Genomic DNA, 22,857 nt, shown 5'->3' on the forward strand with positions numbered 1-22,857 from the left:
GGTCTGCACGTTTAGCCACACCACAGGGAAGCATGAAGTTGTGCGTTAATTCAAAGTTTATAAACGATCTGTATGACTCGAAGTGCAATCCTAAAACGCTTCAAGTGGGGTTACATTTACCTTATAGCCACATTATAGAAATTCTCCGGGGCCATTTTTTTTTTCGGGACAGCTGATTTTGTTTGGGAACTCATGCGTTTCCCCCTCGAAACATGAAAAAAAAAAAGGCTCGGCTTTTGATTTGGAGGCAGCCAGAGGAAGCGGAAAGTCTCGGTGCTGCCACCTTGGCGCACCAGAGCTGTCAGTGTCGGCGGAGCAGCGACAGGCAAGGGAAACCCCTCAGACCCAGCAGGTCCAGCCTCTCCAGCCAGGATCTGTGACTTGGCACTGAGAAGGCGCATAGCCGTGCACCCGAGCTCGGACCGAAAGAGACGCGCGGACACAGCGGGAGCGAGAGCCGTTCGCATTGATTTGCCTTTCTGTAGCGAGAGTCGAGAGAGTGGGGAGGGACGCGATGGCAGATGTAAGTTTGAACGAGTCGTCCACCGCGGACGTAGCCAACAGGTTTGCGCGAAAGGGCGCTCTGAGGCAGAAGAACGTCCACGAAGTCAAGGACCACAAGTTCATCGCCAGGTTCTTCAAGCAGCCGACTTTCTGCAGCCACTGCACCGACTTCATCTGGTGAGTCTCCCACCTCCCACCCCGCCTGTTGCATATCGGATAACTTCAGTCGAGTCCGCTCTGCCCAGTGATGTAACTTCTTGGGCTCGCATCACCTTCCCCAAACCCGCGATCCCTGCACTCCTGAAGCAATTTCCCCTGCCAGTGCAGGAGGTGCGGGGATTCTGTGCGTCCTGGTGCCCCCACCCCCCCTCCCACTCCACTGCTTGCAGTTTTTGCCCCTCCATTGAACAGGTGGAGTTGTTATTGTTGTTGTAGGGCCATTGAAAAATAATCAACCACAAGAAAATGGGGAAAATGTCCATCGAAAACCAATAAAGTGTCATTTCGTTATGCTGGATTAGTTGCTGTGGATGGGTTACACTAATATCCATTGCCTGTACCTGCTTGCCCATCTCAAGGCAACATGCATACACACAAACACATTTCTAAGGGAAATGTAGAGGAATCAATTAACCTGTCATATTGTTGGACCTGTGGGAGGAAGCTGCAGGGGAAGAACATGTAAACTCAGGTTGGGATTTGAACCCAGGACCTTCTTGCCGCTCCACCGGGCAACTGTAGGAGATCAAATCTGCACTTTTTTTCTGCAGGAGTCATGCAACAGGAACGGCTTCACGAATTGTCTGTCGCATTAGGCTCCACTCATCACCTTATCTTCGTGCGTGAACAAATAACTGCAACGCGGCTCCTGTGATTTGGGCCAGGTCAAATATTCAGATGACTAATATGCTGCCATTCCATGCACGCAGTGGAACCGCTGAGGCTGCTGGTTACTGAATGGAAATTCTGAAAGTTACTTGCAGGAAAAGGCCCAGATGGGAAGCTCCTCTCCTTGGACAGGTTTTCAGCCTGCATGCACACTCTAAAGGTGGGCAGGATAGCGACTAGAAACACATTCTTGCCTTTAGTGGAATGCTTGAACTAGTCTGACTAGACTAGTTCAGATTCTCGGTGAGGTATTTTACTCGTATGTTGCTCTAGGCACGCCCACATGTAAAGTCCTCTGTTCCTCAAGGTGGGTGTGTGCGTGTGATCTGAGGGCTTTATGGCCTGTATCGTTAGCCGGCGCGCATACGCCACTCCTTTTAGAGTTAAGCATTTCAGCAACATGATACGAAACTTGCTTTTCTTTGCACCTCAAAAAGGGAAGGTTCCCATGGTCACACTGTGGTTGAGGCAAAACATGCCAGAAATCATGTGGAGACATGTACCTACATCCATTATGTGGTTGTAGGACAATTAACTACAAACTATATGCACATAGTTGTTGTTTTAACGGTGCAATAATAATTATGACTGCAGAAAAAACTCACCGAACAGTTTGGACTTAGGTTATTAGATAGCTTATCAAGGCTTTGGGAGAAAAATGTTAACTAATTAACTTTTTCTTTTGCTCTGTTGTTGATTATCAATTCAAGAAGGATGACAGTAAATGGCATTAGTACAACATACAGATGTATCACAGTAAATTATAGTAGATAACTTGTTGAAAAGTGAATTTGAATTTATTTCTGTAACTTAATTCAAACTTGTAGAGAGAGTAATCAAACACACAGAGATGTTTTTCATGTTGTTAATTGTTTATTTATTATGGCTCATAGCCAAACCAAGCCCAAAGTTCAGCTTTGGAAGAAAATTATAATTTTACATAAGCATTAAGAAAAAAGAAATCAATTTTAAATATAGAAATGTTACGTCCGGGTTAACACGAAGACTGCTGACGTGACATGTGTCCAGCAGTTTGTCACCGATTCTGTCCACAGGGAGGATGAGCAGCAAAAGGTAATTGTTGAAGAAGATGACTGTGGAGAGCGCCGCTTTCACGCTTAATAATGAAAGATTGAGTGGAAGGAGATACTGCAGCCTTGAAAAGATTGTGAAGCAAATACCAATCGAGTGTGTGGTAGGGGGGAGATTCACAAGATCAATAAAAAAAGGTTTCTTAACTCCTTAATGTCAGCCTTGAATTACTGGATCAAGATACTTCTGCTCTGGTCTCTGGGTCAGGAGTGGATCAAACACTAGGACTATGGCCGTTGTAGTCCATGTCCTGGACATATCTTGTGTGTGGTGACTCTTGAAGCACTGATGCCTTGTGACTCGCCCCCAAACTCCTGTATGACCTTTGCTTCACAAACCTCTGAAGGCTGCGGCTAGTTTTCCTACTACACTTTTTTCCTTCCACTTAACTTTCCTTTGTATGTAAGGACCCAGAACTGCGTGAACAGCCATCTTCTTTGACAACAACCTTTTTTTTTTAGCTTACCCTCCATGCTGATGGCGTCAGTGACTCTTTGCAGGATAAATGTCAGATCATAAAATAACATTTATGTAGTAAAAAAATCCTTTTTCACTGGCCACGTGTTACACTGTAATTTTTTTTTTTAGATATAAACCACAATAATCAAAATGAACTTTAATAAATGCTTGAAATATAAAGGATTTTTTATAACATGTCTCACACTTTGATTTTAATTTTTTAAATCAGCTTTTTAATAATCCTGTACTTTACTGAGATGCAACTGCAAAAATGTTAAACTTCTGCAAAACTCTAGTTTGACAGTAACGTGCCTTGTGCAGCTATGTCCTTGGAATGAATATGGTGTGAATCAGACCATGTGTGAATGAATACGTTATTCACTGTGTGTTTGAACAGTAAAAGCCGTTCAATTCAATCTCTTCTCTTTTCACAGGGGGTTTGGAAAGCAAGGATTCCAGTGCCAAGGTAAAGACAAACTAACAGATACCTGTTTGTGTCTGGGTGTGTAACATTGAGACTGAGATATGGTCGGGGTTTTAAGCACTTTGCAGTTTTTTTTAAACTCTACCGGTAGATAAACTAGAGTCCTTACATTTGGGCTTCTTCTTTTTCATGGTTTTGGTTTTACTTCATTTCAGTCTATTTTGACAAATGGAAGTGTGGATGTCTGATGGTAATGTGAGTGTGAATTTGTTATTGCCTTGTCAAAAAGAAACATGGTTTATCACAGAATTAGGCATACTGTATTGATCACATTTTCAAGCATTGCCCAGATCTGGATGCGGATTGTTTTCAATCAGATATTATTCATGCAACATTTGAGAACCCAGACAGTGTCTTGCATTTTGTTTAATTAGAATTAAAATGCAGATAATCAGTAAATCAGTAAAGAATGATTTGAGTTTGATATGTTTTTAAATAACCAAGTGCCCCAAATCGAGGTTAGCCTTTGTTAAAACAACCATTCCTATGAGGAAAGCTTCTCTGAAAGAGAGAAATGGATGAACTTGAGCATTTACTGTTTTTTTTTTTTTCAAAATCTAAAAACCAAAAAATGAGTTTCACAAAAACAGTGGGGTTAAAAGGTGAAACAGAAGAAAGGAATACAGAAAAGCTGAAAAGTTTCCTCTTCTTGAATTGGCCTCACCATTGCTTACATCTTTAAAGGTGGATTTTAGTTGAGCTTTAAGTATGCAAAACCTCAGAAGTACTCATGTAATGTGGAAAACTTTAGGCTTGCCAAAACCAGAGTCTGCCTGGAAGTACTCCCAGCTGGAACACTTATTGTAGTTATAAATTATTTTATTAGAGAGGAACGAACATAAAATATTAAATCAACAATGTGCGGACACTTTTTCCTCTTAGGAAGAAGTTATTATTCAGTATTTTTGACAGTTAATTGATTAATTAAATGTTCAGTTTTTCAGTTCTAAAACTGTTACAAACTCTCTTAATCTTGGTTTACATGCAGGCTTGTTTACAATATTTCTTTTTTGTTGCACTGGTACTAGTGTACTTCCTGTTGCTGTCACATAGTTTTCCGTCTCACCTCTTGGCATATATATGTATTCAGACTTGTTTTACATGGGTCTTAAAGATAGGAAGCACACGTTGTTAAACCATTAAGTCCTTTCCTGTCTGAGTAGCATGGCAGTCTCTCCTAGGATGCAATCCCATCGTGTATAGTTTCTGTTTATTGGGATGAAAACTGTCATATTTACTTCTGTGCTACTTTGTCAGGACAGAGCATGTTGTTCACGCTGAGGGGAGTTAATCTTCATTGGTGCAGACAGAGCATCTGCATTATGTATAACAAGTTTAGATAATGTTAATTTTTGGTATGCTAATTTTTTTGAAACCTATGCAGCACTTGTGTAAACCATAAGGTAATCCTGAACTTTATTTACTTAAAGCTGCATTACTCTGTTCTCCATAAGGCTGGAGGAAACTTTGATCACTCTGTCCCTTTTTTTTTTTAGATCTCGTTAAAACGACTTTACACCTTAGAAAATTTTTATGAGCTGTAAAAGCGTAACGTTTTAAAACTTCGCTATACCTTGGTACTGGGAGGTAGCCTGCGGTGAGTTTTTGTGAATGGTTTCATCATAAATATATTCTTAGACAAAGGCGAACATTTTTCTGGGAACCTTGAAGATAAGGAAACGTTGGCTAAGAGGTTAAATGTTACTGACTCAGAATCTCCACTGTTTAGAACCAGGGAGAGGGAGACATACAGACGTCTCAATCAAATCGTTGCTCTTCATACAGTTAAATGCAGATGGTTCTTGGTGTCGTGTGTCCCTAGAGGCATGTATCAAGGAAATGAAATTTTAAACTATCATGCTTATTAGCTCACGTGAACATTTAAATGTGACTTTTCCCCTGAGGCTTGACTGCTAACGACCTGACGCCCACGCCTTTGTGTGATCTGCTCTCGCACACAGAGAGATGCGACCTTCTCCGAGCTTCTACTTGAAACCAGGCTCAGTGATGAATCAGTCTAAGGTGTTAAGAGTGTTGATAAACCAGCATGTTTTTTTTTTTGTTTTTTTTTCCCATAACCTGACATTACCGTCAGCATGTCCCTGAGCCCACTCCTCTGCTTTCACGTCTAGTTTTCATTGTCGCAGCCACAGCTTTTTCTACAGCAGACGATAAACCGAGCTTCTGCTGGATGCCGCTGAAAGAAACGGGCCGCTTTTTCCCTCTACCTTCAACACCTCTACTACGGTGAAGACTCCCTTTTTTTCCCCCCCTCGTCACCCTCGTATCATAAATCATTGCCCTGACCTGTTGCATAAATAATGATCCTGCCTTATCAAGATGAAGGTGATTAGTTACACTGAAGCTATTCGAAGAGAGAAAGGTCCCAGTTTTATAACACGTGCTCGGCCATCAAATATTAAACTTACGATCCCATAAAACGAGGGTCAGGTTCTCCAGCAGAGCCAGCCTCTTAGTCACTGCTTGAATGACAAAGTGATAAACCGGAGAGTGGCATTTCTATAACTAGAGTGACATTTAATTTTCAGCCTGCAAATGTCCCTTTTCTAAGAATAGGCTGAGGAGTGCAGTAATACACCATTGAGTGGGGTTTGTAGTGAAGTTAAATGAAAATCGTGCTACTCATAGAAATACCCAGGTGATTATTTGATCCAATGATCTGTATTTTAGCCTACAATAATTTAATAGCTGGGCATTTTTCCAGGTATTTAAACTTTTGTGAAATAAAGGCCACCCAAACACTTTAAATATGTTATTTTGGGCTTTTTTTTTTTAAGATCACGTGATCTGTTTTAAAGTTGCCGTAACATTTCATACAGACAATAATGAACTGATCCGCAAACTAACTGGCAGAAAATGAATAAACCTATTGAGGCATTATTAATGGGGTTGTGAATTAAGCTGCTGGAGATGGTCATAATTATGTAAAAAAAGGATATTTGTATCAGTTGCATGACCACAACAAGCGTATAAGCAACAGCGAAATTATCAACAGCCTCTAAATGTATTGACACCCCTGGTCAACATGTGCAGAAAGCCGTAAATTAAACACTTTTATTGCGGCTGCATAATCTAAAAATGTTGAATAAGCCACCCATAATGCATTATACGAACCGCTTTGTCAATAAAATAGCATCTAGTCTTTCCCGTATGACACGGCACACGTTTGAGCAGACAGAGAGAGACTGTAAATGATTCCTCTTTGCACCATCTCTCCAGATCACCCAGGTTCCTGGTTCCTCTCCTATGCTCTCTTCTGTTCAGCTCGCTCTACAGGGAAGAGCGGTCTGGGAACTGAGAAATCCACAAACCAAGATGGTTGTTTTTACATATGTCCTGGTTATGCCATATGCTTTGAGCCAGCGCGTTAAATGAACCACTGACCAACCATTTTTATGTAGATTTGCATAGGACTGTGCGCACAGCTGCATCCCTACTAGCAATGATATAAATAGTATCTTACAGTTATTAGGGGGACCTTGTGGCCTTAGGATGCAATTCTTTGCTGCAGTTCTCTTACAGTGAGCTTTGGAGGTATTTTCTTTTACCATTTTTGTCTTCACTGTTTGTGATGGCCATATAAAACATCCTCTATCAAGACTAGTGGCCCGGAGGAACCAGTTGCCAGTTAAAAGGTTAAAAGGTTCAACAAATATCTGTCTCACTTGATAGACATGGTCCCTTATTTTACTCTTTTGAATAGCGGCTAAGCCAAATGGGCCTTTGTGTCAAGCCATATTTACAAACCGTGAGAAAGAGTAAATCATGGATTCCTAATTAGACGCTCATAAATCAAGTTAAAAACTTAAATAAATGCCTCTGCGATAAAACTTTATTGGATTTTAGGGCTTTTTACCCATCTTTACCAGGGGTGCCAATAAGTATTAAGGGCTCTGTCATTTTTTTAACATGACTCTTAGAATAAAATGTCCCAGTAGAGTTATTGTTGTGGAAACAAACAAACAGCAGCCTTTCCAGATCGTATCTGCACTCTGAATGTCTGGGGTAACTTTTGCTGCGGAGTCTTGTTTCCAGCGCCTGTTCTGTTGTCTTTGTGCGGCAGGATGTCTCAAATCACCATTTAGATGATGATTTAAAACAGCCGGGAAGTTTTTTCCTCGTGTCGCTCAGCTGATTTACCATTCAAATCTTGTTAAGATCACACTGCGTGTGGAGACCTTGGAAGTTGGGCTGTTTGGGGGCAGGCATGGGATTTCCATTTAGTTTTTATTACTTGGTTTTATCAGAGTTTAATCCACTAGAGTTAATCCTGTTCTGTGACCTGAATCATATTCTGTCAGCTAAATGTATTCATAGCAAGCTACTGTATTCAGCTGGGCCCCAGGCAACTCAAGTTTTGCGGGGTCAAGTGCTCTCCTTGTGGGCTGACTGAATACTAGAATAGAATATTTACTTTCTGAGCAAGTTTTTTCACCTCATGCATTGTTTATTAAATTGATATTTTAAAGGATAGTGTAGATTGGATCATCTTTTTCCGTTATGAACCAATTTAAGGGTAAACGTTTTGAGCTTTAGGTTTCATTTGCAACAAAAAACAGCTGCAACCCTAATATATTTCTCTCAGCCCCTCCTGGTCTTTTTTTTTTAACAAATATTGAGACATAAGAACACAGTTAAGTACTAGTGTTGAAGTAATAATATTTTATTCAGAATATATGTGATTAATAAGCACAGAAGTAGGGTATGACGCGTTTTTAAATAGAAATGTAGCATGTTCAGCCCCTTGATTAACATACCCCTGAATAAAATCCAGTGCAACCAGAAGTACCTTAATTAGGGTTGAATAGATATGTCCAGTTTCAGTCATTAATTTGTTCAGGTGTGGAACACAATCAGTGCTACAAAGTAGCTATTGCCCTGTTTATAGGCGTTCTAGCAACAGGCTAATTTGTGTACCCAGTCCCTGTTTTGGTTCTCTTTTTCTAAAGGTGCAGTAGTCAACACTTGTACGATACTAATAATTGATTTTGAATTTTTTTATTAATGTAATTTTAATTTTTAGTAACAAAAAAAAACCCTGAGTTAATTAAATCTCAGTAAAAATATAGCTGTTCTGCAAAAGGTTCAGATGTTAGAGAACAGAAAGTCAACAAGCAGCATCGTGAAGACCAAGAAACAAAGCCGACAGATCAGGGATATAGTTTTGGAGAAGTTAGAGTAATGTTAAAAAACAATGTCCGAAACGTTGAACGTCTCCCAGAGAAACGTTAAATTCATTCATTCATTCATTCATTCATTCATTCATTTATACAATCATGTATTTCTTTCAAGCCATCATTTAAAAAAGGAAAGCGTGTGGCGCAACTGTAAACCTACCCACAACATGGCTAAGCACCTAAAGTAACAGGAGAAGCAAGAGAAGCAGTCAAGTAGGCAATGGTAACTCTGGAGGAGCTGCAGAGATCCATGGCTCAGGTGGGAGAATTTTGACAGGATAAGTAATAGTCATCAACGCCACATATTTGGCCTTTATGGAAGACTGGGAAGAAAAGGAAGCCCCCGTTAAAAGCCGCACGGCGCTCTGGTCCGTGTGCTAGACTGGCTCAATCCAAGTTCAGACCTATATCCAAATCAGAATCTTTGGCAATACTTGACAGCAGATATTGTCCGACGCTTTCTGTCCAATCTGACCAAATGTGAGCAAAGAAATGGCATATGTTGAGTCTAGATGTGCAAAGCTGACCCAAAGTATACCCCCAAAATACCTGCAGCTGTAATTGACGGAAAGGGTGGTTCTGAAAAGTATTGACTTAGAAGAACTGAAAAGGATACATTGCAGATTTTTCCGACTTTTGTTTGTAAAAACTGTAAAAATATATATAATTTGCTGTCCAGTTTGTTGCTTAAAATTCCCTTTTCATTAAAAGTATATTTTTAATTTACTGTTGCACGAGGCTCAAATCCTAAAGGGGGCTTAATTCCTTTTTAAATCACAGTGTAGTTTTTTCCTGTTGTTTTCCTGTGTTGCTCGGTAGATGTTCTTTCCATCTGTAATCTGAAGTGTTTTGTTTTGTCTGTTAATAACACCTCTCTAGGGAACGAACCATAAAAATAAAAGGTTCAAGACTAATTTGCATGTGTGCACGTGTCTGGAGACGTCAGGCTAATCAACTGCAGCCCATTTAAGCTTAAACAGAGCATTGATCCTTTCTGCAGATGTGTTTTTGATTCGTTTTTTTTTTTTGTCTATGTAATTCTCGCAATAGTTCATTCCTGCTATCTTCAGTTTGAAATGACAGTAAGTGTAAAATCTGTCAAGTCTTGGTTCTATAAAATGCCTGTTCTCAGGCTACGTTTAAGCAAACGATATGTGTGCTGAGCAGTGCAGGAAAGATTTATTATCTTGTATTGCAGTGGCTGCTGCCTGAAGCCTCATGTTCTGCTTAGCAAACCAGTCATCTGCCGGTAATACAGATAATTTGCCTTCATAGAGCTGCAGACATACGAGTTCAGGAATATGACTTGTGTTTTCATCTGTGGTTTGTTGGCAAATTACTCTTGACCAAATTCACTTGAGACTTTCACATTTTCTCTGATGGTAGTGGAGGCTAATGAGCTTTCCTGTTTTCAAGGAGCCCCACCTCCTCTGGGTTTGACTTGGATAACCTTGCTGTAGCGCACATGCTGAATACCTAATGAGGGAGTTTTAAAGCTTCCCAAAGACACCAAACTGGCAAATATTGGCAGTTTGATATTAACATACCTTGTGTTTTGATCAGTTGAACCTTCTTTTCTGCTGCTTTGATGATCAGAGGTGTTTGATGGGTTAGATCAAGCTTTTGAAAGTGTTGCAAAACCAAATACAATTGGCTTTGTAGCCTTGTGAAACTCACTAATCTCCGTGACTCTAGTCTAACGTTCTTGTATATGTTAAGCCCAGTGTCATTTTAGTAGTTCTTTTCTTTCTTTGGTTAAATACGTTTAGGTGTAGGTTTGACTTTTAATCTGATCATAAACTCTTTAATGTTTTTTTAACTTCTGTTGCTCTACGTGAAGAAAAGGCAGTTGAAGCCCATAAAGCTGCTAGCCAGACGTGTCGGTAGTAATCAAACTCACTTTAAATGTAATTTGTCACCTGCAGAACATTAAGTCATGGTCTGCTTTTCTATTTGTTTTGCTGTTTTATTGTATATCACTCTTTAATCAAGATAAAATCTACCCTTCAAGAAGGAGCTTCCACACACATTCTTTTGGAGACCTAATAAATCGGTTTAATCGATTAATTTGAATTCACAATTTGTTTAACACTTAATTTTTGGAAAATCTGGATTTTTCCCCCAATGCACTCATTGGGCTTTCATTTAGACAGTAGCAGGCAATGCTGAAAAAAAAGAGGAAACCTTTTTTTACCATTATACGAGGTACTTTCATTTACTCAGTTACTTATTAGTTAGTTTGAAGTTACACAAGTGAAGTGAAACCTGTTCTTAGCTCATTCTGTAATACCACTAGCAGTAAACATTTTGTTATATTTTGTTGTTTACAATGGCAGGCCCGCCATCTTGTTTCACAAGCATGTTACAAGCATTTTTCACAGCTTGTCAGGCCAGCTCCCAGGTGAAATGCTTGACATAAAAGCAAGTTTAAAAAAAATGTCTTAAATTTATTTCTGTGAAACAAAAGAAGGGAAAAAAATCAATCAATCAGATTTGGTATAATAAAATCAGAGATTTTATTTTTAAGGCATTCATACAGCCCTACATACTCATATAGGTTATTTTCGGCGTTTAATTTAGCATTATCCTTGTTTTTTCAACATATTAATCAGATATCTCTTCCAAAGGTCTATTTGGCTGCAGTAAAATATTTGAACTATATGCAAGAGCCCTGCAAAGATTGTAGGAAGATTTGATTTCTAGAATACCAGGTATGTGTTTATGAAGAGGGGCAGTACAGACAGGAGAGGCTTGATTACATAATCTGATATTGCAATAATAGTTTTGAGCATAGTTGTTCTAAAAAAAAGCATGTGGTCTGAATGATACAATCTATTAAGATGACTTTTAGATCTGAACCATGTTTCCTTGCTTTTATGAATAACACTCAAGTTAAAGTAGTATAAGTTCAAAATACATGAAAATACTTTAACTCAATTTAACCAAAACCAGAAAGGATTCATATGCCTTTCTGAAAGGCTTTTATAAGGACCTTCCACGTCCCAGGTTTTTTGAAATGACCACAACCAAAAAGAAATAGGCTGTTTTTTCTTACCACTATCAGCTGAAGGACCTTAGAAAAACGTTTCTATCTAGATATTTTTAACCCGACTCAACCATATTCATATGCCCTCTAATAGCAGTTTGCTTTTGTGGCAAGTTGTGTTTTCTTGTTTTAAGTAAAGAGATGTTCAGCTGCAAAACCAGGAAAAATTGAAAGTGGTTTATGATAAGGACAGGAAATCCCTCTCGTCCTGGGATTCTCATAAGCCCCCGGCTTCAGCCAGGGCCATGAATCCATGCCCACACTGCAACATCTGTTGCTTTATCTCTGCCATCGTCATGACCCTGCTTTTGTTCATGCTTTCGCGCTTTTATTTTTTTCCCCTTCTGTTACAAAGCTCCAGCATACTTGCAACAAAGATTCATTTCAAAGAGCTTTGATCGGATTCCGTTGAACTAATAAGGCGCCTTGTCTGTTTCTTTTCCTCTCAACCCTGTTTCTTCTTGAGCTCTTCATCGTCCGCTGTCAGGAAATCACCCTCTGACCTCAACGGCGAGCAACAGGATAAAAGATGATGTCTTTATTTTTTACATAGCACCAACATATGGAGCCATTCCATCCCCTGATGGTAAACAAAGGAAATGGCTTGTTAAGTATTTGTTCTTTTGCAGGAAGCTCTTTTATTGTAATGCCTCATTGTGCCATCTGGACTTTGAAATATCCCCTGCTACACTTTTAATGTCATTCAAGCCCACAGTTAGACAGCCCTGCATAGAATAGATGAAGATTTAGAGATAATTTGCACGGAACAGAGCAGAGAAGAGACTTCGTGTCACACAAGTGTATGTTTGAGTGGGTGTTTATGAGACGGAGAGTGACGGGAGCAGAGTTCAGCAAGGGGGGGATATATTTAGAGGAGCTACTTGTTCCTCTGAAGATAGCCACTGCTATGCATGGCATACATTCTGCTTATTGGAGAACATTTATTTGGGCTCTGTAGATGCACATATCCAGATTACATAAGAGCATTATCTGGGGACGCACACGTCCTGCAGATGCTATTAAACGAGTACCGAGGACACCGCGTGAGAGCAAATCACAGAATGGAGGTTCTTTTTCTGGGTTTTGATTTCTTTAAGCAGTCCAGTGTTAGAAATATAAAAAGACATTTCATTTTTAAAGTTCCTTTCTAATTCAAATACAAAAAACAAACAAACATTTGCACACATTCTAAACTGCCAAAGTCTTGTAATAGCTGGTAAAGGTCTTTATTCAACAAGTAAACATCACTTGTGCAATGAAATCAGATAAGAAGTAAAAATAAAATGAAGTCCTGGGTTCAAAACCCCGCTTGGGCTTTATTGTGTCAAGTACAAATATTCACCCTATGCATGCGTTCTAGGCATACTACACATTCTACCCACCATAAAAATGCATACATGTAAGTGTATGCACGGTTGTGTTGGTTTTTGATGGACAGGTAATGAGTCAAGGATGTACCTTTCCCCTCGCCTATTAATCCAGGAAGACATGTTCCAGACCCTTCACTACCGTGCAAGGATTAAGGCGACCGTCACACTATTTCCTATCTTGCAATGGCACACATGTCACATGGGTGTAAACATGAGTAAATGAAGAGGATTTTGTAGCATGTGTGTTTCTTTTGATGCACTCCTGTTGAGAATAGCTTTTGTGTATTGGGATCAAAGGTGTGAAATTTATAATGTTCATGTGCATCAAGACTAGTTGCGTTACTTTCCCCTTGATGCCGGAGTTTTTGTTTTCATGTATTTAAGGATCAACTGACAATCTGGGAATTAAATTTGAATGCTTTCTAAGTACCACCGACCAGTGTTGTAGTCAAGTCACTATGCCTCGAGTCCGAGTCCAGGTTCGAGTCACCAGTGTTCAAGTCCGAGTCAAGTCCAAGTCATAAAAAAAAAAATCCGAGTCGAGTCTGAGTCGAGTCCACTACTCATCCGAGTCGAGTCCGAGTCGAGTCACTATTGACGTGTGATGTATGACATGAAGCAGTAACATTCCATTGCACTAATAACTCTTTCGCTGTAGTTACCCTTGGTTTTACTCGGTAAAACTACTGCTTTTTCCAAGTCTAAGACGTCTCCTAACCATGGTTTTTAAACATTGTTGTTATGGAACGCGCAACAGCGACTCGAGGTACACTGATAGGCCGCATATGAAGGATGTTAAAGCCGCAAGCGGCGTCGATCGGCCCTTGCAGCCAAGCGCACTCCGGCCTATTGGCCACCGCCGCGGTGCCGGCCGGCGGGCGGGGTCCGCCCGCCACCGCAGATGCTGTTACGCATTTTCCTCGCCCGTCCACCGGGCGATTCCCACAAACGCGTTCGGCAGCGTTCCCCCATGACTCACAACAAATCTGGTGTGGATCGGTCGATGCAGCGAGGAGATCCAGCCGTTGGATAATGATAATGCATTTTGCCACCGGGCCGGACTAAATTGTTCGGCGGGCCGGAAAATTTATACCGATTCCTGGACGGTGACTACAAACAGAAAAAAAAAAAAAACAGCAGATGACACCATGAACACCGAGCAGGAGAAAAACAACGACTTACCTTCCTATCAACTCGGCCAGTTTTCCAGGCTTTCTAAGCCCTCGACACTCAATCCATCGTTTGAGCTGAACGTTGGTATGTTGTTCCACAGTTCTACCAGTAAAATGGGCGCCTGGACATCTTCTTGTGAAAGTTTAACAGCGGAAAAGTCGGTCATATAGTTGTGTCTGTTGCATGTGTAATGGCTGGTTGCTACTTGTGCGCTCTCACACTGTTTGCCCAACCTTAGCGGCAAGGGGCGTTGCTCATGAGATGGTGACGTCACGTGCGCGGTACGACATTTAGATATTAAAATCATACACCAAATAATATTCTATTGACATATTGCAATTATAGCCTAATGATATAAAAAAAAGTCGAGTCTTTTTCTCAATTTCCGAGTCAGAATGATCTGAATGTAGGAGTCCGAGTCCAAGTTCGAGTCATCAGTGCTCAAGTCCAAGTCAAGTCACGAGTCTCTAAATTTAGCTAATGACTCGGACTCGAGTCTCGGACTCGAGTACTACAACACTGCCACCGACTAGCCAAATAATATTTACCTGTGTAAATAAGAAAGTGAAGGATCTGTATGGATGGTTATCGAATTCTTCTGATGACCAAAAACAATAAAATCTTACCTGCGCTTCTCCTATTTTTGAAAAAAATATTGATATCTTAGGTGTTTATGGGTATGTATTTATCATACTTTCTCTAATCAGAAGGATATTATTTGTATGTGTGAAAACAGCTAGAGAGAAATTCAAAGAAAACACAACATGAGAAGTGCCAACTTTGTAAAAAGGGTAGAGATCTCAGAAATACATCAGAAATTAAACATTTGCTGTATGGTTAAACTTCACATTGCCTGCTTACATGTTGTGGCGGCAGAAAGTAAATTGATCAAATATGATTGTTTTGGATAAAGTTTGGAACGTTGTATACGACCAAAATTCTTGTGGTATAGATGTCAACCTTTACTGTGAAAAACTACTTAGAGAACCATGACAGATTTAAAATCAGGCTGTTCTCAAGACCCTGATATGCACAATGGGCCTCTGGGCCTATTTAAAGGACACTCCAGGCTCAATATGTAGAAATTCACCCATCAGGCAGTAAGAGATTATCAGGCCATTTACTCTTGACAGGTTAAATACCCCTATCATTAAAAGCATAAAAACTAAGTACTCCTCATATGTCTATAAATGCATTGATTAAAAGAATCTGATTAGATGCAATTTTTATTTTATTTTAATAAAAGTCAGAAAAAAATGTTAGGGGCAAATGCTTAGATGGATAAATGGGGATAATCTTATAAGTCATTTATTTTTTGTTAGATTCAAAAATACAACTTTTTTCTCTTGAGGTTGAGCAATTTTGTGCTATAGTCCTTAGAAATAATAATACTATAAAATTGACATTTCACACATCAAAGAAATCCAGAAATCTGTGTTAAGGTTTCTGTATGAATGTAAAAATACTGATTGGTGCATCTCTTCACATGTGCCATGTTTATAAGGAAAAAAAGGGAATACAGCAGCAGCGCAGGAAGTTCATGGCAGCTTTGTCTCTTCATCTAAGTTGCAGACCTTTCTGTTTAAGTAAACGTCACTAAGGCTCCTTAACTTGGGTTGATAGCTGGCATTTTTCTTCTGACCAGCGAAAGCCTCACAAATGAAGTATCTGAGCATTTTGGATTTTCCTGAAAGCCTCTCCCTTCTCTTCCTGTTTGGCAACAATCAATTAAAAGCAGCTGCATTAAGATTAGACTAATCCATTATGGCTTCATTCATTATTGATCACTTTAATTCCTTCTATGCATTTGAGATAAATGCTGTGTTGGGTTCAAATAGTGTTTGGTGCCGTATGTAAGATGGTGTTTCTGTTGACAAATCGTGATGTTAGCCCTGAACAAAACGAGAAAACCTTGTCCAAATGTATTTTTAACTTAGCATTCATGAACTGCAAAACATATTTCTGGTATTTATCTCCCCTTTTATGCCGCTGCATCTTTCCTCGCTGTTCTGCCTAGATTAGCTTACCTCCCTGGCCTCTGCTGAGACCTTGACCGTGAACTGGTGAAAATCTGTTCATCTCTTGCCACTGGACAGCTTCTGCTTCAGAGGAGCTACATCCTCTGCGACCTAGATTTCAAAGACATATTAACGGCAAGTTCAGTTTCTGATGGCGCACCGTCATCCTGTGGCACAAATCTGCTACATGGATTGATAAAGGGGATTTCAGTGCAGGAAGAAGACCAGCTGAGCAGTCATGGGTGGGATGACGTCTGTGCTCCTGCTGTAAGGCTTATTCCACATGGAGTCTGGGTGATTCGAATTTTCGGATCTGCTTGTCAGGGCGAAGAGAAAGATAAACATCACAGGCTGCCCTTTTAAATAATTTTGCCAGTTTTTTTATTTTTATTTTTTTTTACATTAGTCACTCTTGGTGATTACACAAATACTGGCTCCTTGCATAGCTCCTTTCCTGTGTTTTCAAGGGTGTGAAATTCGTAATGTTCATGTGCATCAAGACTAGTTGCGTTACTTTCCCCATGATGTCGGAGTTTTTGTTTTCATGTATTTAAGGATCAACTGACAATCTGGGAATTAAATTTGAATGCTTTCTAAATACCACCGACTAGCCAAATAATATTTACCTGTGTAAATAAGAAAGTGAAGGATCTGTATGGATGTTCATCGAATTCTTTTGATGACCAAAAACAATAAAATCTTACCTGCGCTTCTCCTATTTTAAAAAAAAATATTGATATCTTAGGTGTTTATGGGTATGTATTTATCATACTTTCTCTAATCAGAAGGATATTATTTGTATGTGTGAAAACAGCAAGCGAGAAATTCAAAGAAAACAAAACAGGAAAGTGCCAACTTTGTAAAAAGGGTAGAGATCTCAGAAATCCATCAGAAATTAAAAGTTTGCCGTATGGTTAAACTTCACATTACCTGCTGACATGTTGTGATGGCAGGAAGTAAATTTATCAAATAAGATTGTTTTGGATAAAGTTTGGAACGTTGTATACGATCCAAAATTCTTGTGGTACAGATGTCAACCTTTACTGTCAACCATGACGGATTTAAAATCAGGCTGTTCTCAGGACCCTGATATGCACAATGGGCCTCTGGGCCCTTTTAAGGCTGCCCTTTTAAATAATTTTGCCAGTTTTTTTTTTTTTTATTATTTTTTTACATTAGTCACTCTTGGTGATTACACAAATACTGGCTCCTTGCATAGCTCTTCTCCAGAACGTCTTCGCCACTGATTTAGTTTGATGGTTAAAATGCATAACGTTCAATAAGCTGTAGTTTGTCATTGTCTGTACAATTAAAAGGGAAATCTACGTTTTTAATAGGCCGTCTACTGGGAGCGTGAAGAAAGAGGAAGGGTTCCGTCGGCAGCTTTGTGTTGCGGTGCCTGTTCTTTGTTTACGTGCTGATTTTGAGCTCCTGCAGGAGGATGTCTCTGGCAGCAGGGTCATAATGGGTGGATGTTGAGAGTCTCCAGATGCACCACAGCGAGCCAAAGTGTTACAGTCTAACTTTCCACTTTGGCTTGTTGAGAATGGTTGTATTTTAATTTTATTGTGTCTTACCAGCTTTATGAGACGTGACAGTGAACTAGCTCTTGCATTATTGTTGAATGGTGCTTGTGGCAGTGAACAGAGATGAGACTCTTTTTTTTAAATCATGATTCTCAGTATTGATTTGATTCAAACCTGACTGAGCTGGTTGATTTTGAGCCATTTTTTATTTAGGTTTTTTATTTAGAGGACTAAATGTAAAAGTAGATTTTCATGCGTTAAGTGTCTATTGTGATAAACACTGCCTTGCAGACTTCTTGCCAACTTTTACCACATGCAATGTTATAACAGCAAACTTCAGTGCGCTTTAATAGGATTTTATGTAATAGATCAGCATAAAGCAGTGCATAATTGGGAAATGAAAGGAAGATAAGAGATGGTTTAGAAGGAAAAAGATTAAAACTCTAAAACTTACAGTGTGCATTTGTCATCGGCCATTTTTAATTGGTTAATTTGAAATGACAAGTCCTGTAAACCCTTTATGGTATTACTCTACCAGTATTGAAACATTAAGGTGAAATGTTTGCTCATTCCTCTTTGCAAAAAAATATCCCAAACTCAATTGCTTTAACAGCAATTTTGAAGTCTTACCTCATATTTTTAATTGGGTTTAGATCTGGACTTTGACTGGACCATTCTAACGCTTTATTATGCTTTGATCTAAACCACCATAGCTCTGACTGTATGTTTAGGGTTGTTTTCCAGTCTTAAGTCTTTTGCAGACTCCGGTAGGTTTACTTCCAGGGTTGCCTTGTGTTTCTGGCCAGCCTTCTTCCTGTCAGCTCTGACCAGCTTCCCTGTCCCTGCTGAAGAAAAGCTTCTCGACAGTACGATGCTGCCACCACCTTCTCTTTGCTCTTTGCAAAGTGGAATCAGGGTCATGTGCAGTTTTGGCAGTCTTCTACACATAGCATTTTGCGTGTTGTCCAAAAAGTTTACATTCAGTCTCATCTGACCAGGGCTCCTTCTTACACCCATGTGATGTTTCATCTACATTGTTCGTGGCAAAAACAGAGGTCCTCTATATTCACCATGGGCCTCTTGGCTGCTGCTCAGACAATAAATTAGACAATTTGGTTTATTTAGACGACTCTTGAAGGCAGTTGGTTGCGGCGGATTTTATTTAGGGGTGTCAGATTAAAGAGGGGTGGGTACAGATGGACAACATGAAGCTTTGAAAACAATGTGTCTATTTCCTACCCATTAACACTTATGGACTTTCACATAAAATCCCAATAATACAAAAATTTGTGATTGCAACACGAGAAAATAATAAGAAAACACTGAATGCTTTCGCAAGGCACACTATGTTCCAGGCATGAAAAGTGTAGAGATTTTACATCCATTATTTTTGTCCCCTGTTCTTGAGTCCTGACACTGATTTTGCAGTCACATGTTGTTTTTAGCCTTTTAATGCCACGTTCTTGTAAAATTGACAGAGAACAAGTGAAAACAGCAACTGTATGACATATTTCGATAATTGCATTTCCATTATCTGTACAAGTGCACAGCCATTTTCTAATGACCTGCGATTTATTTTTGTTAGCCTATAGTCTTTCCTTTTAGACAAACTGGTTGTGGCTATTTCACTGTTTCTTTTTTTGTCCATTTAGATTATAAAAAGCCTCTTGCGTTTTGATGTATGACATCTGTTGTGTAGATTTGAGAAAATGGGGTTTCATTAAGCTTTAAAGAGGTTTTGTGTTTTTTTTTTTTAGCATTAAGAAAATGACAAAAGTTTTGCATAGGCTTAAGATTATTGGGCTGGACAAAGATGTGAACATCTGTCGCAAACGCTGCATATAGAGCAAGGGAGGATAATGCTTAGAGAATACCAGCATTAAAAAAGTATTTTTCTAAGACTTCACTACAAAAGCAATGAGGGATGGTGGTCTTAGGACAGAGAGAATCGAAGTACTGCACACAGTGCAGACAATAGAAACAGTAGTAGTAGCTCACTACTAAAAAGTATAATTGCTAATTAAAAAAATAGGCCCGTTTAAAATGGACACAAACGCATTGTCACTAGGGGTGCACATTATTAGGAAAACATGAATTTGCAACAACAATATTCATTGCCAACATCAACCGAACCATGCAAATGGCCAAATAAGTTATAAGTAAAGAATACGTTGAATTAGTGGCACCCAAAATATTTTAATCTAACAAATATTGCATCAAACAGGGCCTTAGATTTGCAATATTGCACGCACCGATATTGCAATGACTGCGATTTGATATATTGTGCAGCTCTAATTGTGTCATAAATCCAACTGTCGCATTTAAAATGATAGCAAATATCTGAAATCTGCCACTCTGAAAAGGACCGAATTAGATGGAAAACAGCTGAGCAACAGATATTCTGCGTGTCATTTTGAAATTCTTTTTGCTTTTGTAAGTTTTTCATTAAAAAAACTCCAGAGTTGATTAAATTGGCACTTTTGCTGTTTGTTTAATGATATTTTTCAAATAAGGTATACCTGCTTCCATGAGACCTTTTGTGACCTTTCCTTTCCTGCAAGTTCAAACCTGGAAAATGAATTAACTGTTAAAGGACTAACCTGGATTTTTCTTTCACTTGCAAAGCTTTTGTTGCGCTCACAGTAACATAGTGCAAATGCTGACAACTCATCTTTCTTTCACTGGAGTTTATTGCATTTTGGGCCTGCTGATTTGAGTGCCGGACACTGATGACAGCGTGCGCCATGACCTCAATTTTTCTTCTTTCCACATTTGACTCAGATGCAGAAACGGGAGTGCATGGCTGAAAGGGGTATTATGTTTGTTGCTTTCTAGTGATTGATGATCATATTTCAGAAGCGCGGAATTGTACCATTTGTGCCCATGGGGAACACGATGTGAAATTTCTAGACATATAAATATTCTTGGGATTTTTTTATTAGAATATGTTGTTTTTGTATTCGTTCATGGAGTGTAAAGGTTTAACCTGACACCCCATTGATGCAATTCCCTAGAATGTTCTTGTGGTCCACAAGTGCCTGAATACAAATAAGGCCTTTTGCAGGTTCATGTGATATTGTATTCTGGCGTTAATTAAAGTGTGCAGATTTAATTTACTGCTTCCAACAGATGGCTACTGGTTTGTCGGAATCCCACAGGTCAACATCTAAGCACCAAGCGCTCTTATTGTTTATTGATCAGCGCTGGTCTTTAATATTATGATGGATCTGTAGCTGGACAAAAGATAGACGTCAATTAATTACTGCCATTTGTCCAATCATCTTTGAGAGGTAGAAGTAGCAACCCTTTCCACTCATATATATATAGTGGGGTAGGATTTAGTTCTGTTTTTGCTCAATATAATCAATACACGGGACAAAGTGGTGTTAACCAACCGAGCAAGTGTAAAGCCTTGAAAGTTATTTTTAAAATTTAATCTTTGAGCTGCAAAAAAGGAATTAAAACATAAAGACAAAAGGCATACTAAAGTAACAACCCTTTGTATACAAATGGGCCTTCGTTATAGCTCTAGCTTTTTATATTGTCCAACTGGTTGCACTGAATTTACCAGTGGATTACTGACTACTGAATAATCCAGAGAATGATAACTTTGCCCGAGCGCCATCTTCTCAGGCTTTAACAGTAGTTACAGCCATATGTGCCAAATGGACAACACACCGTCTTGTCCATTTTGCTGGTTTAGTTTGTTGCAGTTTGCATGAACAAAGGCGGGATTTTAAAAATGATTTGCTTGTAGCTCACCTATGGCCTTTAGGTTAAGTCCCTCAAGGTTGGATTTTATGTAAGCTTCTGTTTCTTGAGCAGATGACTGGGCACTCTCAAGTTAATCTCCACTGAAAGCATGCTCCCTAAATTGCAATTACTGCTGTTTTAATCACTTTTCAGTTTATTTCCTTTCGTTTTGACGTCTTGGTTTCAAAACTCAAATCTTTTTTTTTTTTCCAACGCCTCCCTCATCCTGTGGGTTGGTGGTGGAAGGAAGGAGGAGGGAGTCAGAAATATTTCTCAGTTGCCATGGAAATAACCCCGAAATCATCACATGGCTAACACGACTTCTGACATTCACACCTATGATGGGTCCAGCTAGGATTCTTTTGCACTGGAGAATTTCTGATGTCTGTTTTTTGTCTTTTGTTTTTGCATTTATAGCACCGATCTGACACGAGGTGAGAGATCCCAACAAAGCTTCTCCTAATGCTTCAGGCTTAATGGAAGATAAAGTTGCTTTATCTTCCATAAACTGTTGTCATTATGGTTTTCATGTGTCATCTATCAGGATGGGTACAGAAAAAAAACTGATACTGGCTTTAGAGGCTTCAGTACTTTGAGATGAAATATACTCCAGACCCTTAAAAAGGTCAAAGTTTGAAAACTGCTTAAATTTTTCCTCATAATCTTTAAAATGTTTTTAAACGAGATTTAATGAGCAGCTTTGGAGCGTTACTGGACAAGCAGAGCGTAAAGAACTCCAAAGTTGGATCATACAGAGAGTGCGATCTTTAACCATCCTTTTTGGGCGCTCTAGATCGCCCAGATTTAACTGACTGAGACGGAGCCATGTTTACGCTGATTTGTCTGTAGGTTTTGGATCATTATCCTTCTGAAAGACCCAATAATGATCTGCAGTATTCTCAGTTTACTGGCAGGGCTGCCCAGATTTGAGCGAGATTCCAGGATCTTTGGAGGACCATGTCTCCATTTCACATGTTTGCATTTGTGATGGTAGGACAGACCAGAGCATTTATCTGGCGCCAATCCCAAACGGATGTTTGTAGATAGAGTCACTCTTTTATATTGATCACATTCTGATGCCTGATGTCCTTTTATATCTAGTCTAGGCAGATAATTGTAAATGTGCAACCCCAGTATCTTTGGATTCCACTTACTACATTCCTATCACATAACGTAAACTACGCTATAACTTAACCAAGAAGCTGCAGAAGCTTTCCTTTTATGACAGTCCACCTGGGACAAAAGCAGAAAAAATGTGAGAGTCGATATTATCATTTAGGTTCAGCCATGTACAGAAATACAAAAAAATATAATAAAATAAAAGAAATATAATATTTAATGTGATA

At 39.3% G+C, this 22,857-nt stretch overlaps 1 protein-coding gene across 7 annotated transcripts in view; it reads left to right on the forward strand.

The window, feature by feature from the left end:
- The first annotated feature begins 272 nt into the window (after window positions 1–272).
- prkcaa (protein kinase C, alpha, a) overlaps window positions 273–22,857 on the forward strand; it is a 173,527-nt gene continuing 150,942 nt past the window's right edge. For 3 of the 7 annotated variants that reach the window (XM_036144901.1, XM_021322381.2, XM_036144902.1), the window contains exons 1-2: window positions 273–681; window positions 3,378–3,409. In XM_036144901.1, the coding sequence (XP_036000794.1) occupies window positions 515–681; window positions 3,378–3,409 (199 nt within the window). In that variant the 5' untranslated portion in view covers window positions 273–514. The remainder of the gene's footprint in view (window positions 682–3,377; window positions 3,410–22,857) is intronic. The other 4 variants (XM_021322382.2, XM_036144903.1, XM_036144904.1 and 1 more) reach the window with 2 other exon arrangements.

The sequence above is a fragment of the Fundulus heteroclitus genome, chromosome 13, assembly GCF_011125445.2.
Source record: "Fundulus heteroclitus isolate FHET01 chromosome 13, MU-UCD_Fhet_4.1, whole genome shotgun sequence".
NCBI classification, from domain to species: Eukaryota; Metazoa; Chordata; class Actinopteri; order Cyprinodontiformes; family Fundulidae; genus Fundulus; species Fundulus heteroclitus.